This window comes from Nicotiana tomentosiformis, chromosome 6 (assembly GCF_000390325.3).
Source record: "Nicotiana tomentosiformis chromosome 6, ASM39032v3, whole genome shotgun sequence".
Classification (NCBI taxonomy): Eukaryota; Viridiplantae; Streptophyta; class Magnoliopsida; order Solanales; family Solanaceae; genus Nicotiana; species Nicotiana tomentosiformis.
The window spans coordinates 135,610,343-135,630,212 of NC_090817.1; the positions used below are offsets into that span (position 1 = coordinate 135,610,343).

At 40.8% G+C, this 19,870-nt stretch overlaps 1 protein-coding gene across 3 annotated transcripts; it reads left to right on the forward strand.

Moving 5' to 3' along the window:
* The first annotated feature begins 732 nt into the window (after positions 1-732).
* On the forward strand, positions 733-14,719 carry LOC104092772 (uncharacterized). 3 transcript variants are annotated; one of them, XM_070177862.1, is made up of 6 exons: positions 733-858; positions 13,553-13,622; positions 13,696-13,851; positions 14,071-14,144; positions 14,210-14,379; positions 14,489-14,719. In XM_070177862.1, exons 2-5 carry the CDS (start codon positions 13,575-13,577, stop codon positions 14,343-14,345), a joined length of 414 nt encoding a protein of 137 aa, XP_070033963.1. In that variant the 5' UTR covers positions 733-858; positions 13,553-13,574; the 3' UTR covers positions 14,346-14,379; positions 14,489-14,719. The 3 variants fall into 3 exon arrangements, with proteins under 3 accessions (XP_070033963.1, XP_070033964.1, XP_070033965.1); XM_070177863.1 differs by having other exon boundaries at positions 743-858; positions 13,696-13,845; XM_070177864.1 differs by having other exon boundaries at positions 818-858; positions 13,568-13,622; positions 13,696-13,845.
* The last annotated feature ends 5,151 nt before the right edge of the window (positions 14,720-19,870 follow it).

Here is a 19,870-nt window from a genome sequence, read left to right on the forward strand (position 1 = left end):
AAAAATACATATTTTAATTAATTAAACATTAAATGTACTTAATCATATACTCCCTCCGTTTCAATTTATGTGAATCTATTTTCTTTTTAGTCCGTGCCAAAAAGAATGACCCCTTTCCTTATTTGAAAACAACTTACCTTTATGCAATGATTTATAGCAACACAAAACATACGTGCCTCATTTTACACCACAAGTTCAAAAGTCTTCTCTCTTTTCTTAAATTTCGCGCCCAGTCAAATGAGTTCACATAAATTGAAACGGAGGGAGTATCAAAGAATCAAAATTTAAATTTATCAATAGAGAGACCAAATACGCTATTATCTCTATTCACAAACCATTAGTAGAGTTGCGTGGGAGTAATTGCACCTCTAACCTCACCATGGTGATGGAGACTTAAATTTCCAACCCCCAAAAAAATCTTTATTCTTTATTTACGGCCTTATTTTCTTAAAACAAATATGTATAACCTGAGAAAAGTAGAACAAAATTAAAAAATAAACTATCCACCGCACTTCTAATTTCAAACTTATTCTAATCCAAAATCACTCCAGTATGCAATTTTTTAAATTTGTTTATTACAAATTTTAACAACTTACATCTATTTAAAGAATAAAATTAAAACATATGCAAGAAAACACCTGGATTTTTGGTGTAACAATTTCAAATAATTATCTGGTGATAAATATTTCAAAATAAAATGATTTGGGCCGAATGTGGATAAACGAATTGGGCCTTATCATTCAAACTCACTAGCCCAAAACCATAACGGCCCATCTTTAATTTACGCGCGATCTTCTTATTCAGCTAAACTTCCCATTTTCAAATTAGCTGCGAACTCGTTTCTCCGGCGAAGTCGACGTAAGTTCCCTTCTTTTTTTCTCTCTCTACCTTCAGCTAGATTTTTTCTTTCAATTCCTTCAGCTAATTTCCTCTTCAGTATTCCTCTAGAGATAAACACCCTAGTCCATTTTTAGAAATGATTTGATTTTGCTTGTTAACGAAGAAGTGAATTGGCAAAATTATGGAATTTAAGTTAATTGTTAATTTCATGACTACTAATTCCATCAATTATCCGATCTTATTTCTCGATGTTAACTACCTTTTTTTTTTTTTTTTTTTTTTGCAATGAAGAATCGTAGAGAAAATTTTGAAGCGAATTTACTCGGTTCTCTTTAACTCACAAGTATGAGAAATGATTTTATTTTTCTGAATCTAAAAGTTTGAGCGTACATGAATTTCTATTTTCTTCAGCCTTGGAATGTACTGCTGTTTCCATTTTGTGTAGTTCCGATTAAGAGTAATCCTATTCTTTTTCTTAGGCGGTCAGAATTGCAATTTCTGTAATTTTTCTAACGATTTTGGCCATATTTTTGTCTCTACATTGATCCATAGCTTGTTCTGATGAAAGTGTGTATACGGTTGAAATAGATTTCGGCCTTAGCACGTCCGATCGAGTTCGAGCGATGATTTATCGAAGTAATATCCCGAAGGTGGAACAAACTAACCTTGAACCTGGGGAGGCCGATCCGCGTCGAGTCGATATCATTATCGAGCTCGAATCAAAATCGAACCATGATGCAGAGTAGATCCATCATGCTGATAATCCAGAGACCAACCAACATTGACCTCGAATCAATTCGAGGGCTCGAGCTCGAACCAAGATCACGAGTTCGAGCCGAAATCAAGCTCAAACCAAATCGATGGTTCTAAGCAAGATCGAGCTCGCAGACAAAAGCCATTACAATCCCACTAGAGAGAATCTTGGTAGAAACTATGGGAAAATTGACTTATCATGAGTCTCCCACTGAATGCTTATTTTATTATGCTTAGAGCCAAATCCCTCCACTATAAAAGGGCTTGGGTACTATTTCTGTAGGACAAGTCCCAGAGAGACTTACATTGTAATAAAAGTGCTACATTTTTCTACAGGAAAGAATTGTTCTTTCAGATTTCTTACATTGATTCTATTTGTTCAATCCTAAGATTCATTGTTCCTGACAACCTTATCTATTTCGCATTCTCTACAATCTATGTTTATATTTCTATTGATCCATACATTTTGTGTTAAGTTACGCCACATATCCTCGGAACTGCGTATAAATTCAACTCTATCCATTTTTCGGGTAAACAGTTTGGCGCCCACCGTGGGGCCGAGGATAATAGTGGTTATTTTGATACAAATCTGAAAAGACACTCCATTGTGCTTTGCACTTATTTTCGAAAACATTTTGAATTTCGGATCAGCTACGAATAACCACCAATCAAATGGCTTCGCCGATCGATTACGAAGTCGGCCTTCAAGATGAAACCAACAACTTGGCACCCGGGGCCGGAAGGCCAATTAACGATGGCACCGAGGCTCGAATCGAAGTACCCAAAATTCGAGCCGAAATACCATTGGATGCCAATTCACAAATAGCTTTGGAGGTGAATCAGCGCTCCGAACCGGAAAGAAGCATTCAGAGCGGTACTCGATCCGTAGCCCAAGACACCCAAAACGCGGGAGAAATCGGGGCCAGCTTACGTATGATCTTCGAGATGCTACAAGCCCAACAAGTAGCGATAGCTCAGCTACAGAGCCAGACTCGAGCACAAAGCAGACTGGATACCAATCCACTTCGAGAAGTCACCCCAGAACAAAGCCCGCCATAGTGAAATCTAACGAGCAAGAATCGGGGACTACTCCCGGAATTACTAAATTGCTCAAGGAACTCACAAAACGAGTCGAAGCCAACGACAAGAGGGTGGAAACGTACAATGCCAGGGTCGATCAAATCCCGGGGGCTCCACCAATGATAAAAGGGGCTTGATTCGAAAAAATTAATACAAAAGCCTTTTCCGTCGAGTGCGGCACCGAAGCCAATCCCCAAAAAATTCCGTATGCCCGAAATTCCCAAATATAACGGTACGACCGATCCTAACGAATATGCCACCTCTTACACATGTGCCATAAAAGGCAACAATTTGGAAGACGATGAGATCGAATCTGTGTTGTTGAAAAAGTTCGGGGAGACCCTCTCAAAGGGAGCGATGATCGGGTACCACAATTTACCGCCGAATTCCATCGATTCTTTTGCTATGTTAGCAGATTCATTCGTAAAGGCACATGCTGGTGCCATAAAGGTTGCAACAAGGAAATCTGACCTCTTCAAAGTAAAGCAAATGGAGGATGAAATGCTGAGGGAATTCGTATCCCGATTTCAAATGGAACGTATGGAATTACCCCCGGTCACAGACGATTGGGCCGTACAAGCTTTCACCCAAGGGTTGAACGAGCTAAGTTCGACAGCATCACATAGGCTGAAACAAGATTTGATCGAGTATCCGGCGATGACTTGGGCGGATGTGCACAACCGATACCAATCGAAAATTAGGGTCGAGGACGATCAGTTGGGAGCTCCGTACGGACCCGTTCATCAGAACAAGACGGTTACTAAAAACCAAAAGGAGATCGACAGAGAACAAAGGTCGAACAGAGACCGATATCGACCGTACGTCGCAGATCGGGTGAACAATAGTTCAGCACACAATGCAGTTCGGAATAATCGAAGGATTGCTCGAGGACAAAATTCTCGGGGGCTTATGAGTAAGAGCGGCTTCGATAAATACGCCAATCCTATAGAAGCACCTCGATTATCAGAATATAACTTCAGCGTTGGCGCATCCACTCTCGTGTCAGCCATTGGGCGCATCAAAGACACTAAATGGCCTCGACCCATGTAGACCGATCCTGCCCGAAGAAATCCCAACCAAACGTGCGAATATCATGGTACCCATGGCCACAGAATGGAAGATTGCAAGCAACTAAGAGAGGAAATAGCTCGCTTGTTTAACAAAGGAAACCTTCAGGAGTTTCTGAGTGATAGGGCGAAGAACCATTTTAAAAGCAGGGATTTCAGCAAGCAAAACGAGCAAGAAGAACCGCAACACGTCATCCACATGATCATCGGCGACATCGATACCCCTCACGGACCAGTACTTAAACGCAGTAAAACATCGATGGTGAGGGAAAAGCGATCTCGGACTCAAGATTACGCACCCATGGGGACTTTGTCCTTTGATGATGAAGATGCAGAGGGGGTCATCCAACCTCATAACGACGCACTGGTAATATCCGTGCTCATGAATAAAAGTAAAATTAAGCGTGTGTTAATCGATCCAGGTAGCTCGGCCAACATCATCCGATTGAAGGTGGTAGAACAGCTCGGCCTACAGGAACGGATCGTATCCGCAACTCTGGTCCTAAACGGGTTCAATATGGCATGCGAAACCACAAGGGTGAGATAATCCTACCAATAAATGTGGCCGGAACCATCCAGGAAACGAAGTTTCACGTGATCGAAGGCGATATGAGATATAACGCCCTTTTCGGAAGGCCATGGATCCACAACATGAGAGCTGTGCCTTCGACCCTACACCAGGCCCTCAAATTTCCGACATCGGGAGGTGTCAAAACGGTGTACGGAGAACAGCCAGCCACAAAGGAAATGTTTGCCGTCGACGAAGCTAAACCAATGTCCTCACTTTCGCCGATAAAAGGATCGGGCCCGGAAGGAGAACGTGACACCAAATAGCAATCACAGACATCGGCTTCGACCCAGCCAGACAACCAGAAAATCGAAGAGGATGATGATCAAAGGGTCCCTCGATCTTTCGTGATTCCCGATGACTCCGAAGCCACCAAATCAACAATCGAGGAGCTAGAGCAAGTCATATTGATCGAGCACTGGCCCGAGCGAAAGGTATACTTGGGAACGGGGTTGAGCCCCGAACTCAGGAAGAAACTCGTTTAATTTCTTATCGATAACATCGATTGTTTTTCCTGGTCCCATTTAGATATAACAGGGATCCCGCCGAACATAACGACGCATCAGCTAAGTCTGGACCCCAGGTTCAGACCGGTGAAGCAAAAGAGAAGACCCAGTCCGGGAGAAAGCATGCATTCATAAAGGGCGAGGTAACCAAGCTTCTCAAAGTAGGGTCCATTCGGGAGGTGAAATATCCCGAATGGCTGGCCAACGTAGTTGTAGTCCCTAAAAAAGGGAACAAACTTAGAATGTGTGTGGACTATAAGGATTTGAACAAAGCAGTCCCCAAAGATTCCTTTCCGCTGCCCAACATCGATCGCATGATCGATGCCACGACCGGCCACGAGATCCTCACTTTTCTCGATGCCTATTCCGGTTATAATCAAATCCAGATGAACCCGGAGGACCAGGAAAAGACTTCATTCATCACCAAATATGGAACGTATTGTTATAATGTGATGCCTTTCGGGCTAAAAAACGCAGGGGCTACTTACCAACGCCTAGTAAATAAAATGTTTGAAGAACAAATAGGAGAATCAATGGAAGTTTATATTGATGACATGTTAGTTAAGTCCCTGCGCGCAGAGGACCATTTGACTCATTTGCAGGAAAACGTTCGAGATTTTGAGGAAATACAACATGAATCTCAACCCCGAGAAATGTGCTTTCGGGGTCGGATCGGGCAAGTTTCTCGGCTTCATGGTGTCACATCGGCGAATAGAGATTAACCCCGATAAAATCAAGGCCATCGAAGACATCGTCGTTGTGGACAGCGTGAAGGCCGTACAAAGGCTAACGGGTCGGATTGCAGCCTTAAGCCGGTTCATCTCAAGATCATCTGACCGAAGTCGCAAATTTTTCTCTCTACTAAAAAAGAAGAGCGATTTTGCTTGGACCCCGGAGTGCCAACAAGCATTAGGGGAACTAAAGCGATATCTATCAAGCCCACCACTACTTCACACTCCAAAAACAGACGAAAACTTTATTTGTACTTGGCAGTATCGGAAGTCGCCGTAAGCGGTGTCCTAGTTCGAGAAGAGCAAGGTACGCAATTCCCCGTCTATTATACGAGTCGAACCTTAGGAGAAGAGGAAACTAGATATCCGCTCCTAGAAAAATTGGCACTTGCACTGATAAGCGCCTCAAGAAGGTAAAGGCCGTACTTTCAATGTCATCCCATATGTGTGTTAACCACTTACCCGCTTCGTAATATTTTGCACAAACCCGAGTTATCAGGCCGACTGGTCAAATGGGCCATCAAACTCAGTGGGTACGATATCGAATATCAACCCCACACGGCCATCAAGTCTCAAATTTTAGCAGACTTCCTGGCCGATTTCACGCCAACCCTCGTACCCGAAGTTGAAAAAGAACTGTTGAAATCAGGTACATCATCGGGGGTATGGATCCTTTTTACGGACGGGGCTTCGAACGTAAAAGGGTCCGGGCTGGGCATAGTCTTGAGACCACCCACGGGTAGCACTATTAGGCAATCTATTAAAACTATCAGGTTGACTAACAATGAGGCCGAGTATGAAGTCATGATTGCAGGTCTCGAGCTAGCTAGAAACTTGGGAGCAGAAGTCATTGAAGCCAATTGCGACTCCTTGCTGGTGATGAGTCAAGTAAACAAAACCTTCGAAGTTCGAGAAGGTAGAATGCAAAGGTATTTAGATAAACTGCTTGTCACTTTACACCATTTCAAACAGTGGACTTTACAACATATACCAAGGGAGCAGAATAATGAGGCCGACACGCTCGCGAATTTGGGGTCGTCGGTCGAGGTAGATGATTCAGGCCCGGGGAATGTTGTTCAACTTTCGAGATTGGTAGTCGAAGAAGGTCACGCCGAAATAAATTCTACAAGCTTAACCTGAGATTGGAGAAACAAGTATATTGAATACTTGAAAAGCGAAAAACTCCCATCGGACCGTAAAGATTCCGGAACCTTACGGACTAAAGCAACTCGATTCACGTTGCCTTCGGACGGAACTCTGTACCGAAGAACGTTCGATGGACCGTTGGCAGTATGCTTGGGTCCGGGAGATACCGTTTACATCCTACGGGAAGTGCACGAGGGTGCTTGCGGGAATCACTCTGGAGCCGATACACTAGTTCAAAAAATAATCAGAGCAGGGTATTATTGGATCGATATGGGCAAAGATGCGAAGGAATTTGTTCGTACATGTGACAAATGTCAAAGGTTTGCACCGATGATCCACCAACCCGGAGAGCAACTCCACTCAGTCCTATCCCCATGGCCATTCATGAAGTGGGGAATGGATATCGCCGACCCTCTGCCATCGACCCCAGGTAATGCCAAATTCATTTTATTTATGACTGACTATTTTTCTAAATGGGTTGAAGCGCAGGCGTTCGAAAAAATAAGAGAGAAAGAAGTTATAGACTTTATTTGGGATCATATCATATGCCGATTCGGCATACCCGCCGAAATAGTGTGTGACAATGGAAAACAATTCGTTGGCATCAAAGTAACAAGATTCCTCGAAAACCACAAGATAAAAAGGATACTATCAACGCCATACCACCCCAGTGGGAATGGACATGCCGAATCAACGAACAAAACTGTCATTCAAAGCTTAAAGAAGAGGTTGAACGACGCTAAAGGGAAATTGAGAGAAATCCTGCCCGAAGTCCTTTGGGTATATCGGACGCCGTCGAAATCTAGTACGGGGGCAACCCCATTCTCCTTAGTATATGGGTCCGAAGCATTGATACCAGTCGAAGTTGGTGAACCCAGTCCAGATTTCGATTCACGATGGAAGAATCAAATAACGAGGCCATGAATACCAGCCTCGAACTATCGGACGAAAGACGAGAAGCTGCTCTCGTCCAATTGGCCGCACAAAAGCAGCGAATCGAAAGATATTATAACCGAAGAACCAAGCTCCGCCATTTCAAGCCCTGGGACTTAGTGTTAAGAAAAATTACCTTCAATACCCGAAATCCGAACGAAGGAAAACTAGGACTGAATTGGGAAGGACCATATCAGGTGCTCGAGAACATCGGAAAGGGATCGTACAGGCTCGACATTATAAACGGCAAACAGTTATCAAACAGCTGGAATGTATCACGTCTAAAACGGTACTATTGCTAAGGTACAGCCTTTCCATATTCGTTTATATCTCAAAACTGACCCCTGCAGAAGTCCGAACAAGGCTAAGATGGCTCTCTCGCTTGAAAGCACGTGTTGCACTCTTTTTCCCTTAGACCAGTTTTATCCCAAATGGGTTTTTCGGCAAGGTTTTTAATGAGGCAACCATTAATCGTGCAACATTTACAACAAACTCCGATGCCGCAAGAAAGTTATTTCACAACAACAGGGTTCCAATAGGAAAAATTGTAAGAGCCAAATGGTCGAAGCGAACCATGATCATATAGATAGGCCCGAACCCAGGCGCGTAATAGCGTGCGAAGAAAGTTCTCTTCTTTATCAGCTTCTTATATCCAAGGAAAATTCTTCTATTTTGGGATTTATTATGCAATCTGAATTAAGATAAACTCGGCCACTAAGCCTACGGGCTACTTTTATTTCGAGTTCGAGCAGACACTCACTCGACCATTATGCCTACGGGCTATTTTTATTTCGAGTTCGAGCAAACACTCACTCGACCACTAAGCCTATGGGCTACTTTTATTTCGAGTTCGAGCAAACACTCACTCGACCATTACGCCTATGGGCTATTTTTATTTCGAGTTCGAGCAAACACTCACTCGACCATTACGCCTACGGGCTATTTTTATTTCGAGTTCGAGCAAACACTCACTCGACCATTACGCCTACGGGCTATTTTTATTTCGAGTTCGAGCAAACACTCACTCGACCATTACGCCTACGGGCTATACTACTTCGAGTTTGAATCATTCACTCGACTAAGCCTACGGGCTATTTTTATTTCGAGTTTGAGCAAACACTCACTCGACCATTACGCCTACGGGCTATTTTTATTTCGAGTTCGAGCAAACACTCACTCGACCATTACGCCTACGGGCTACACTACTTCGAGTTTGAATCATTCACTCGACTAAGCCTACGGGCTATTTTTATTTCGAGTTCGAGCAAACACTCCACCATTACGCCTACGGGCTATTTTTATTTCGAGTTCGAGCAAACACTCACTCGACCATTACGCCTACGGGCTACATTTCTTCAAGATCGAACCATTGACAACTAATAAGCCTAAGGGCTACATCGTTCCAAGTTCGAGTAAGCGCTCGCTCGGTTACAGAGGCTACGAAGTCCAAATTTGATCAAGTTGTTTAAATCATTGTGAAAACATTCATAAAGCGTGAATAAAGTCCTCACAAGACAGGAAACAAAAACAGAAGCAAGTCGGCAAAAAGGGAGATATGTCTATATACAGATTTATCTGCATGGATGATTACAACGTAAAAACTAAGAACTAAACTTCTCGGTCAGGAGCGGTCTCTTCTTTATCGGCCTCCACCCCCGTTTTCGGATCCTCTCTTGCTCCCATCGTCATCGTCATCGCCATCAGAAACCAGAGCTTCAGCATCGGCTTCGAGTTCTTTGGCCCTTTTTATCTCTTCAGCGAGATCGAAGCCGCGAGCATGGATCTCCTCGAGAGTTTCCCTTCTGGATCGACACTTAGCAAGTTCGGCGACCCAATGCGCTCGAATATCGGCGGACTCGGCTGACTCTCTTGCCTGAACTTGGGCAGCTTCAGCATCGGCCCGATAAACGGCCACGAGCCTTGGAAAGTACAAAGGCCAACCGAGCCTCAAGCTCCTCAATTCTTCTTGCTTGAACCAGGCCTTTTTCCTTCATTTTCTGAAGATGGGTTTCGGACGATGATAACTGGGCTCGAGCAGTCTCTTTTTCCGCAGCAAAGCGGTCCATACCTTCTTTCCATCGCAAAGACTCCGTTCTTATCACGTCAACCTCCTCACGAAGCTTCCCGATCATCTCGATTTTTTGCTGCAGCTGCGAGACCGAAATGTTAGTTATCGTTCCGGTATCAAGCCCATAGGCTTTCAAAAGCATTATTATCTGCTCAGACAAATCGGTCTGGTCTCGTTAAGCCTTGGCCAGCTCAGTTCGGAGGTCTTTTATTTCCTCTTCTCTCTGCCCTAGGGAAAGTCTGAGGGAGTTCCCCTCGTTAGTAGCCCGTTGTAGGTCGGCCGCGTATCGATGCAGCTCATTCTGGGATCGAGAACATTGTTCTCGATGAACTGCCGCTGCCTACAAAGAAACAAGAAGTGGAGTTAACGAAAAACGAACAAAAAGATAGTACCGACAAAATATTTTTAAAAGCTCACCTGATTCAAAGCCTGCCGCAACCCGTGAAAAAGATCCGATTCATCACCAGCACCGGCAACGTCCTCAATACCGGTAAACAGGCCGCGAAAGGGATCTCCTTCATCGTGAGGCCTGTCTAGATCGAGGGCTCCCAGAGTTTGAGCTTCCCGAATCACCCCTGCGGAAAAAGCGTGAAAGGTAGGCGAATCCTCGATTGCTGCTGCCCAGATGAATCGCCTGGAGCGTTCTCCGCGGTTCGAGGGCCTCTTCGGTCATATCCCCTACCGGTTGACTCCGATGAGATGCGTCTTCGATATCCGAGAGTTCAATGACTCTACCCGAATCTTTCTCCAGTATATCTTCAGTTCGAGGCAGAGCCTCATGGAGCATCATCGATCCAGCCAGCGATGAGGCATCGGTGGTTCTCTTCGTTCGGACCGCCAGCGCGGACTCATTGTTCTCTTCTTCTTCTTCTTCTTCATCTCCATCCCTTAGACGCTGAACGGATTTCACGGTCAAAGGAATGACATTCTTATTCGGCTTACGAGCCGTCCTCTTCTTCGGTTTTAGATCTTCGGGAACCGAGGCTCTTTTCCTTTTATTTTTCTTCACCGGCTTTGGGACAGAGGCCGAAATTTCCTCCTCATTGGACAAGGGCCTCAAAACCGCGTCTTTACCCAAACCTGCATATGGAAAACCTTAATAAAATATTTTGAAAACCACCTCGTTCGGATCATCTAAGAGTCCGAGAAATGAGCTTACCGTGATTTTTGGCCTCCCACCGACCCTTTGACAAATCACGCCATGAGCGCTCGGCGTATGTGGAGGTCGAAACAAAGGCTCGTACCCAGTTCCTGAGATCGGGAATTGCTCCGGGCATCCAGGAAACCGCTACAAAAAAAAGAGGAGTGTCAATGAGAGAATAAAAGAAGAAAATAGAAATAACAGCAAGATCACACTTACGTTTCATATTCCACTCCTCGGGAAAGGGCATCTTTTCGGTTGGAATCAGGTCCGAAGTCCTTACTCGAACGAACCTGCCCATCCAACCCCGGTCCCTGTCCTCGTCAATACTCGAGAACAGAGCCTTGGTAGCCCGACGCTGGAGTTTTATTAATCCTCCTCGAAAAAGTCGAGGACGGTACAAACAGATGAGATGATCGAGGGTGAACGACCTCCCCTCGATCTTGCTCACAAAATATCGGATCAGGATAACGATCCGCCACAAAGAAGGATTGACCTGGCCTAGGGTTACCTGGTATTGTCGACAAAAGTCAATAAAAACGGAATCGAGGGGACCCAAAGTGAAAGGGTAAGTATACACATTCAAAAACCATTTCACGTAAGAAGTGATATCTTCGTCGGGCGTAGGAATTATTATTTCTTTCTCACCCCAATTGCAATCCTTCTTTAGCTGTTCGAGGTGCTTCTCGGTTATCGAACACATGTACCTCGATACCGGCTCACACCGGCCAGGGACCGATGAACCTTTATCGACCTTAAAATCTGAAGTAAGGACACACGCCCCGGGAACACACTCCTCAGGCCGTGGTTCTGCCGGTGTCTCATCAGCGGCACACTGTGAAGGTGAAGCCTTCTCTTTCTGAGGAATGGTTTGCGATGTTTTCGCCATTTTCGAATTCAAAGGTGAGGAGCAGAAGAAAGTGACAAAGATTTGGTAGAATTAAAGAGGGATTTTGCGGAAAGAAATCACAGATTTACTGGTAAGTTAGACGGTACGAAGAAGAGCTTGGGAAATTTGGAAGATAGAAGGTGTAAAAATGGTAAAAGATAAAAGAAAGGGTTATTTATAGGTTCAAGCGATGACGGTTCAGTATCAACAGTGGCCGACCACCGCCTGACATGCATTAAATGCCTTGAAAGGCTAAACCGACGGGACAGCTACCAGAAGCGTCATAATCGAACCCGATGGAAACGACAGGATATAATCCGATCGAGCTGTTAAAAAATCATATCGTTTCTCGCCACATTCTTTCAGGGAAACGAGGGGACTATCTGTATACGGTCGAAATAGATTTCGGCCTTAACACGTTCGATCGAGTTCGAGCGATGATTTATCGAAGTAATATCCCGAAGGTGGAACAAACTAACCTCGAACCTGGGGAGGCCGATCCGTGTCGAGTCGATATCATTATCGAGTTCGAATCAAAATCGAACCATGATGCAGAGTAGATCCATCATGCTGATAATCCAGAGACCAACCAACATTGACCTCGAATCAATTCGAGGGCTCGAGCCAGGATCGGGCTCGAACCAAGATCACGAGTTCGAGCCGAAATCGAGCTCAAACCAAATCGAGGGTTCTAAGCAAGATCGAGCTCGCAGACAAAAGCCGTTACAATCCCACTAGAGAGAATCTTGGCAGAAACTATGGGAAAACTGACTTATTATGGGTCTCCCACTGAATGTTTATTTTATTATGCTTAGAGCCAAATCCCTCCACTATAAAAGGGCTTGGGTACTATTTCTGTAGGACAAGTCCCAGAGAGACTTACATTGTAATAAAAGTGCTACATTCTTCTACAGGAAAGAATTATTCTTTCAGATTTCTTACATTGATTCTATTTGTTCAATCCTAAGATTCATTGTTCCTGACAACCTTATCTATTTCGCATTCTCTACAATCTGTGTTTATATTTCTATTGATCCATACATTTTGTGTTAAGTTACGCCACATATCCTCGGAACTGCGTATAAATTCAACTCTATCCATTTTTCGGGTAAACAAAGTGTTAATTCTTTTATGACAGATTGATACATAATTTGGTGTTTTCTATTTTTAGCTTCACAGCTAAATTCAGAGCTAAACTTTGAATGTTTATACAATATCTGATATAATTGTGTTTGTTTGTTTCATTGGCATATTAACTAGTTTGCATAACTTATCAAATATATATCTTTTTGCTAGTTGGATGTCATTATATAATTTGGACGAAGTGATTTCCGTTATCTATTTACAATTTGAATAGAAGAAAATGACCCAACAAAGATCTACTATGTTATATTTTACTGATCTCCAATGAAGATGGCCATACAGCTTATTCAGCACTTGTAACGGGCCATATAACTGACCTCCCACTATAATTTGTGAATTTTTTTATTTTTTTCCTTTTTGGGAGAGGAGTTAGTCACTAAATATTTAATTTGTTTAGTCAAGTATCAGCCTATATCATATAAATGCACAAGCATGTGAGATATATCACAAATTAGGTTTCAGTGGCGGACGGACATGGTGGAAAGCGGGTTAAAGGTGCATAAATTTTGTATAAATATTTTATTTGAACCCACTTGGCAACTACTATTTTACGACTAAAGTTATGTACTTCTAAGATTGAACCCGCTTGCACAAAATCCTGGGTCCGCCACTGTTAAGTTTCACATAGTTAATCTTATTTGTTCCCTTGTTTATTGACAACTTTTTATACGCGTCATATTTGTCCAGTTTCTGCAATTACAGATCACGAATGGAAATAGAAGTTGCCGATCTCACGAATAAGCGCATGAAACCTTCTGTATGCCCTCTATCCACCTTACGTTTTTTGAATACTATGATATTTTGCCTGACAGATGGTAATGTGCTACTAGGTGGCAGATAGTGAAACAACAGAGAATGATATCGAACTAGCGAAGGATGCCGAAGAAGAACATGCATTGATCCCTGTCCCTATGGCTTCTGAACAAATGGAGGCGGAGATTGCCAATATTCTTGAAAAGATGAACCATTTTACCCAGCATGTATATGTACTATCTGTTATACCTCATATAGCTGGAAGTGGTAATATGTCAAAATATAGGAAGAAGTAGTTGATAGCCGTGCCCAATTCAGTGTATGATGGAATTTTGGTGTATTCAAAGCAGCGTTGAGCATTTAAGTTTGCAAACATGCCTGTGAATATATTGATTTGCTATATTTTCACATGTCTATATCGTTGACGTCCTTTTTGTTATCAATTTGAGAAGGTATCTGAACTGCTGGAATCAGGGAAGTCCATGCTTAAGGAGCTGAGTAATGAATTTGAAGAACGATTGATTCAGTAAGTGAAAGTTAAGCAAGTAGTTAGACATGAATTGCCTATTTGCTGAACCATATTGTTTGCAGAATACACAAGGAACAGATGGAAAAGTGGCAAGAAGAGATTAAGGAACTGCGCTTGCTTGACACAGCAAATGAGGAGGCTGATGCTCTGTTGCTAAATGCTAAATATCTACTTCAGAATGTACATGGTGAATCCTGAGCTTATGCCGTAGTTGAATGTAACTTTTCAAGAGGTAAGTTGTCCATAGTTTGCTGGGTAATTGACATTTTCTGCATTCATAGTGCACCTAAGTTCTCAGGAAATGGTAACAAAAAGTCAAAAACGTTTTCCATGTTCTGCAGGAGCATAAGAGTACCTTAAAGGAACATCTTTGATGAAAAGCTGCTTACTTAGTTTACCATGTGATAAAGATACAACCTAAAGAACTTGGTGCTGGTTCATCATGATGCTGGATATAAATGCAAAGCATCACATATAGCCTTTAAGTTTCTACTTCAAAATATTACACGTAATATTGCAGTTTGTGTGAGGAACTCTTTGATGCAATATATAGTTGAAATGCTTTTTTCCAATCTTGTCACCAATCTGATGTCTTATGCCATATATGCAGCCACGTAAGTTGTTTATTCTTATACTCCATATAATTCTTTCCTCTCTCCACGTATTTCTAGAATTGCTGCGTGAAAATGAAATCTTCCAATTGTTCCATCATGGCTTTTATGTTAAGGAACAGGTTTTCGGGAAATGAATACCAAAAATTTATATTGATTAATCATACGTTTCAGTGTTTATCAGGTCCAAGTAAAGGACCGTTAGTGAGTAAGGGAAAATATGAATATATGATACAAAAAGGAAACAGTGAAGGTATGTTTGTTGGCAACTTCTAATGAAGGACAAAGTTAAGCGTGAATGTGTGATAGTTCAGCAGCAAATTTGGACCTTTTCCCATTTCCTTCCTTGTCCAAAGAAGAAGAAAAAAAGCAGAAAGAAAGAAAAGTTTGCTTCAGGCAACAAGTAAGATCGTGGCTGTCACCTGAAGTATCTGTGTACCAAGAATGGTAACTCGGTAACCATACAACACGTTCATGATAAAATTCTTAAAGAATATTGTGAGCTTCTGAAGTTAAGCTGATGCACAAGATACATTTTATTTTCAATTCTGTGCTGTTTTCAGCTGTTACCATGATTCCATCTTTTTACTTAAAGATGCAAAAGAAGTTATTTTTTCAGGTCAAAACACAAGAAAAGAAAGAAAAGTAACAATCATTAGGAAATAAAGAGAGTTTTTCTCTGCTTTCAGCCAGAGTTAATTTGTCAGCTTGAAGTTCCCCATTGGAAGAGTGGTTGGACGAAGCAAACTGAGAGTCCGAATTAACGAGGAAGCAAAGAAGTGAAAAGAAACTGCTATAAAAGATAAAATTAGAGGATCATGACCATCGAAATATTTACAAAAATCATATTTATATGGGAAACAAAATCTAAACCATAGACCCTATTGGATGACCTGTACTACTAAGCTAGCAGCCTTAAAAAAACTAGCAACCATCTTTTATGAACTGTCTACTTCTAGTTGTCGCCGACGAAGATGGGTTGGCCGGAGTTCAGTCCAAGGCGTGATCTCGAATGTTGCCTGGTCATGACAACCTCCCTTGCTAGAACCATTTTCATCTCTGGTTGTCTTAGGGACCAGTCAATGACATGGTGTTTAGACTCTTCCTGCTTAATCTTCTTCACTTGGTTGTGGACAAGATGATCACTCTCATAGTTTTGTTCCAAGAATCTGTCTTCTTTCTTTGCCATGTTGCTCTTCTTCATCATCTCCTCCATATGAACTGACCAAATAAGCAGAGTCTATTTTCTATGATAAAGGACTTTGATGTGTTGTTTATTAGGACTTAGGAGTAATATATATATATAAATATATATATTTATTGGGTTTGGCCTCCAACCCCTAACTCACGACCAACCCCAGGTGGGAAGAAACTTGGTCTTGCGAATCAGAATGTGGAACGTGCTTAATTTAATGCGAATTAAATGGAAAATTCAGAGTGAACACGCCAGTTTAAGACCATGTACAGGATTATTTGACCGACGATTAAGCTAATAGACCCCACGTGTACTGGTCAAAATTTGCTTCATCATTATCATGTTTTGGATAAGTAGTAAAACGTGATCAAAACATTATCACGTTTGAAAATCCATAAGCGGTAAATCTTTTATCTATCACTATAATTTAATCAGTTGTAGCAACTTAGTTACAGTATATTTGTTTTTTCTATATTACTAACTTACACTTACTATAAAAAGTACTCTCTCTGTTTACTTTTACTTGACACGTTTTGATTTTTTATGTCACTTAAAAAATAATAAATAAAGTGCATAATTTACTATTAATTGATGCATATTTTATTGGATTTGAGAAAATAATTTGAAATGAGTAATAAATACTGTGTGTATAACAGGATTTTTTTTTTATCTTCTCTTGATATGCGTAAAGTAACAAATAAAAATAAAAATATATTTTTAGTATACCCCAAGTAAAAGTGAACGGAAAGAGTACTTAATTTTATTAATAGTAAAAAGTACATATGAGTTCTAACTGTTTGTTAAATAATTTTATAGTGTAAATGTTTTTCCATTATCAATGCGTTAAAGTTAAACCATATCGTATCCTTACAAAGTTACAATTACATTGTTCTAGTACCTTTCTTTAAGCTTCTCTCATGGCTAATGATCAATTTGATATCGTTTATTTCATATTAAAACGCTGCATTAGGAGGGTACTAGGGTTTTACCATTTCAAAATATTACATGCTTTTTAATATCTTGGTTTGTGTGAGTTTTCGAAGTATAATTCGTCTGCAATTTGGATAAGAAAGACGGTTGCAGTAGATGACGATTAAGGAAAAAAACAGTCAAATTATAATAATTCTTTTAATGACTGCAAGTTAAGCATATAGTTTTCTACTCATACTAGTTTCCTAATGTGTACCAAAATGGGTCGTAGTGGGACGGATAGGATTCCTCCATCTTTAACCAGACGTCTTGCGTATAGAGAGTGCTTCCTCTTAAATGGGCCTTACGCAGTGCAAATCCGGATATAGACGGGCTCTAATGCGGGTACCGGATACTGTGTGGGTAAACGGGCCTTACACAGCACAAATTCGAATATAGACGGGCTCTAATGCGTATAACGGATACTGTGTGGGTAAACCCAACCTAACGTGTGAACATTTGGACTGACTCGAGTCTTAGGTTTGGTTGACTTTGGTCAAAATCAAATGTTCTATGATCGTATGATTTGACCATCTAGTTTGGTATATTATTTGAAGAGTAGATTTTTCTTCATTCACAATCAAGAAAAGGAAAATCTTCACTTCTAGAACACGATTCAGATTTCAGGCTAACTTTTAGCAACAGTTCAAATATGAAACTTGATCCTTGAGAAGTCTAGCTCTGCCGGTTAAAGTTCTATTGACATAGTAGTGGTTTTGACCAATTAACTTCGTTGGTGGCACTAGTTTGAATCCCTTTTACTTTTTAATATTCTAAGCCACTTTGGTAAAAATCGAGGCCCCTTTACTGTTTCTAGGTGCGGGCAGTTGGCCAATGAATGTGTCTACATGGACTGGAAGTTTAGGCAGTTAAGTTTGGTAAGGGAGAGCCCGTGTCAAAGTGGGCAAACTTTTTTGGTTGTTTGACTACTTAATGTCTGTTGATAGCGTGTGACAACAGACGTGAACTGATCTTCAGTTTCACATTTTATTCTGTTTCCGAGTACAAATCTTATATGCTATTTAAAAATTAAAAGCAAGTATGTATCACAAGCACGAATCACCACTACATACGCATGATTTTGCACAATTGGTTTTAGTTTATTGTCATAATTCGATATTCATGTGGCTTGGATTTGAGTCTACTGATTTTGAGATTTTACTTTCTATCCTAGATTAATATATTTTTTGAATCTTTCAAGCCGTGTCAACATAGTATATATATGTATATATCTTTCTAAAAAGTATTATTTGCACGTATTAAATAAAATTTTCTTGCACCGAGTAAAACATGTCAAATTTAATGATTTTTAAAGGTTTTCTGCCATATATAATTAATTCAAGCATCCATTGTTGGTGGACGGCAAGAATTGATACTTGGAGCTCATGACATGTCAAAAATGACTTTGTTTCTCCGTTTGATTGGTCCAACACACCCAATAATGCTTACGCAAATTCAGAATAAAGAGTTGGTCGAGTCCTAAGCTTTTGCGTCTAAAAGTTGTCACGCAACTTTGATTAACCAAATATTCAATATTAGAAAGATTCCATTTTTCAAAACAGCCCAATAAAAACCTCCTTCCCTATGTGATTGAGGGCTTTGGAGGTTTTCAATTGAGAATTCCAAACAATAGCATTTTTTGTGGTCCAAAACCAAATTTCAATGTGGTCACACTTAAAGCCCAAAAGCCTTTTTCAGGACTTATCTTTACAATTCCTTTATTCTCATCTAGAGTACTAAAAAACAATTCCATCATTGTTTAGAAGAACTAACCCAAATAGTCTAATTATTGAATCTTCTTTGGTGGGGAAATAAGTTATTTCGGGTTTCCCAAAATTATTGTTCCATCCTCTCATAGAGATAAAAATACGGAATAACTAATCCGAGAATTAGTTATACCGGGATCCCAACCAAACAAGGAATAAATTCATCTCAAAGTTAATCCTGAAATTAATTATCCGTTATCTGTCGCACTAAACGAGCCCTTATTATTGATCAGTTTAGCATGAAAGTTTAGTATGAAATCTAGGGTACGGCAGAATCCACTACGTACCATTATGTATAAATTCGAAAAACTAAGCATATTGATAAAATATATACATTTCCAATGTCAAACCCATCGTATCTAAAATTTGAGGCCGCCATTGATCTTAAAGAATTCAAGTTGATCATAGGTAAAACGGAATTTTATCATTTTGGGAGTGCCATATTCAAGGAGGCCCAATAAAATTAGTGGCCTAAAGCCCAATTTAATAAGAATCCTTAAATTTTTTAATTGATACAAAATGTAATGTTGCCTTTTTTTGTTTTGTTTATAGGATAATAGTATTAAGAGACATTAAACCTTTAACTTCAGATATTATTATTATTATTATTATTCATGTTAATTAATAGATATTAACCATATATTTACAATATATTACCTTGGATATTGTTGCAGAATACTTTATTTACTGATATGAAGATTTGATTAATATAATTTAAAATTCTAAATATTTCTTCCGTTAAAAACAAGACAATCTTTCCTTTTTAATAACTATTTCATTATATTTTTAATCTATAAACTTCACCAATATCTAAGTGAAAAAATAATAAAGGCTATAAATTTTGGAGCCTAAAGTAAAAGGCTATACTAGTTCCCTTTGAACCACCCCTGAGTAAAGGAAGCCTTGGCATAAGCTTCTTGTACTAGTGGACACACAACTTGCTTAAAGAGGACGTCCCCATATATAAAGGCGAAAAGAATACTGATTTTAAGCTTTATGTGGCTACTGTCTTGATAAGCTCAAGATCATGATTTTGTTCCCTCCCAATATGCAGTCAAATTGTCTTCTCTGCTCAACTTGCTATATGGGAAACTGCCTTGTGTATTCCTAGTTCGTGCTTCGCATGCAAGCAGACGGTAAACACCCCCCCCCCCTCCCCCCCTTTTTTTTTTTTGGGTGTGT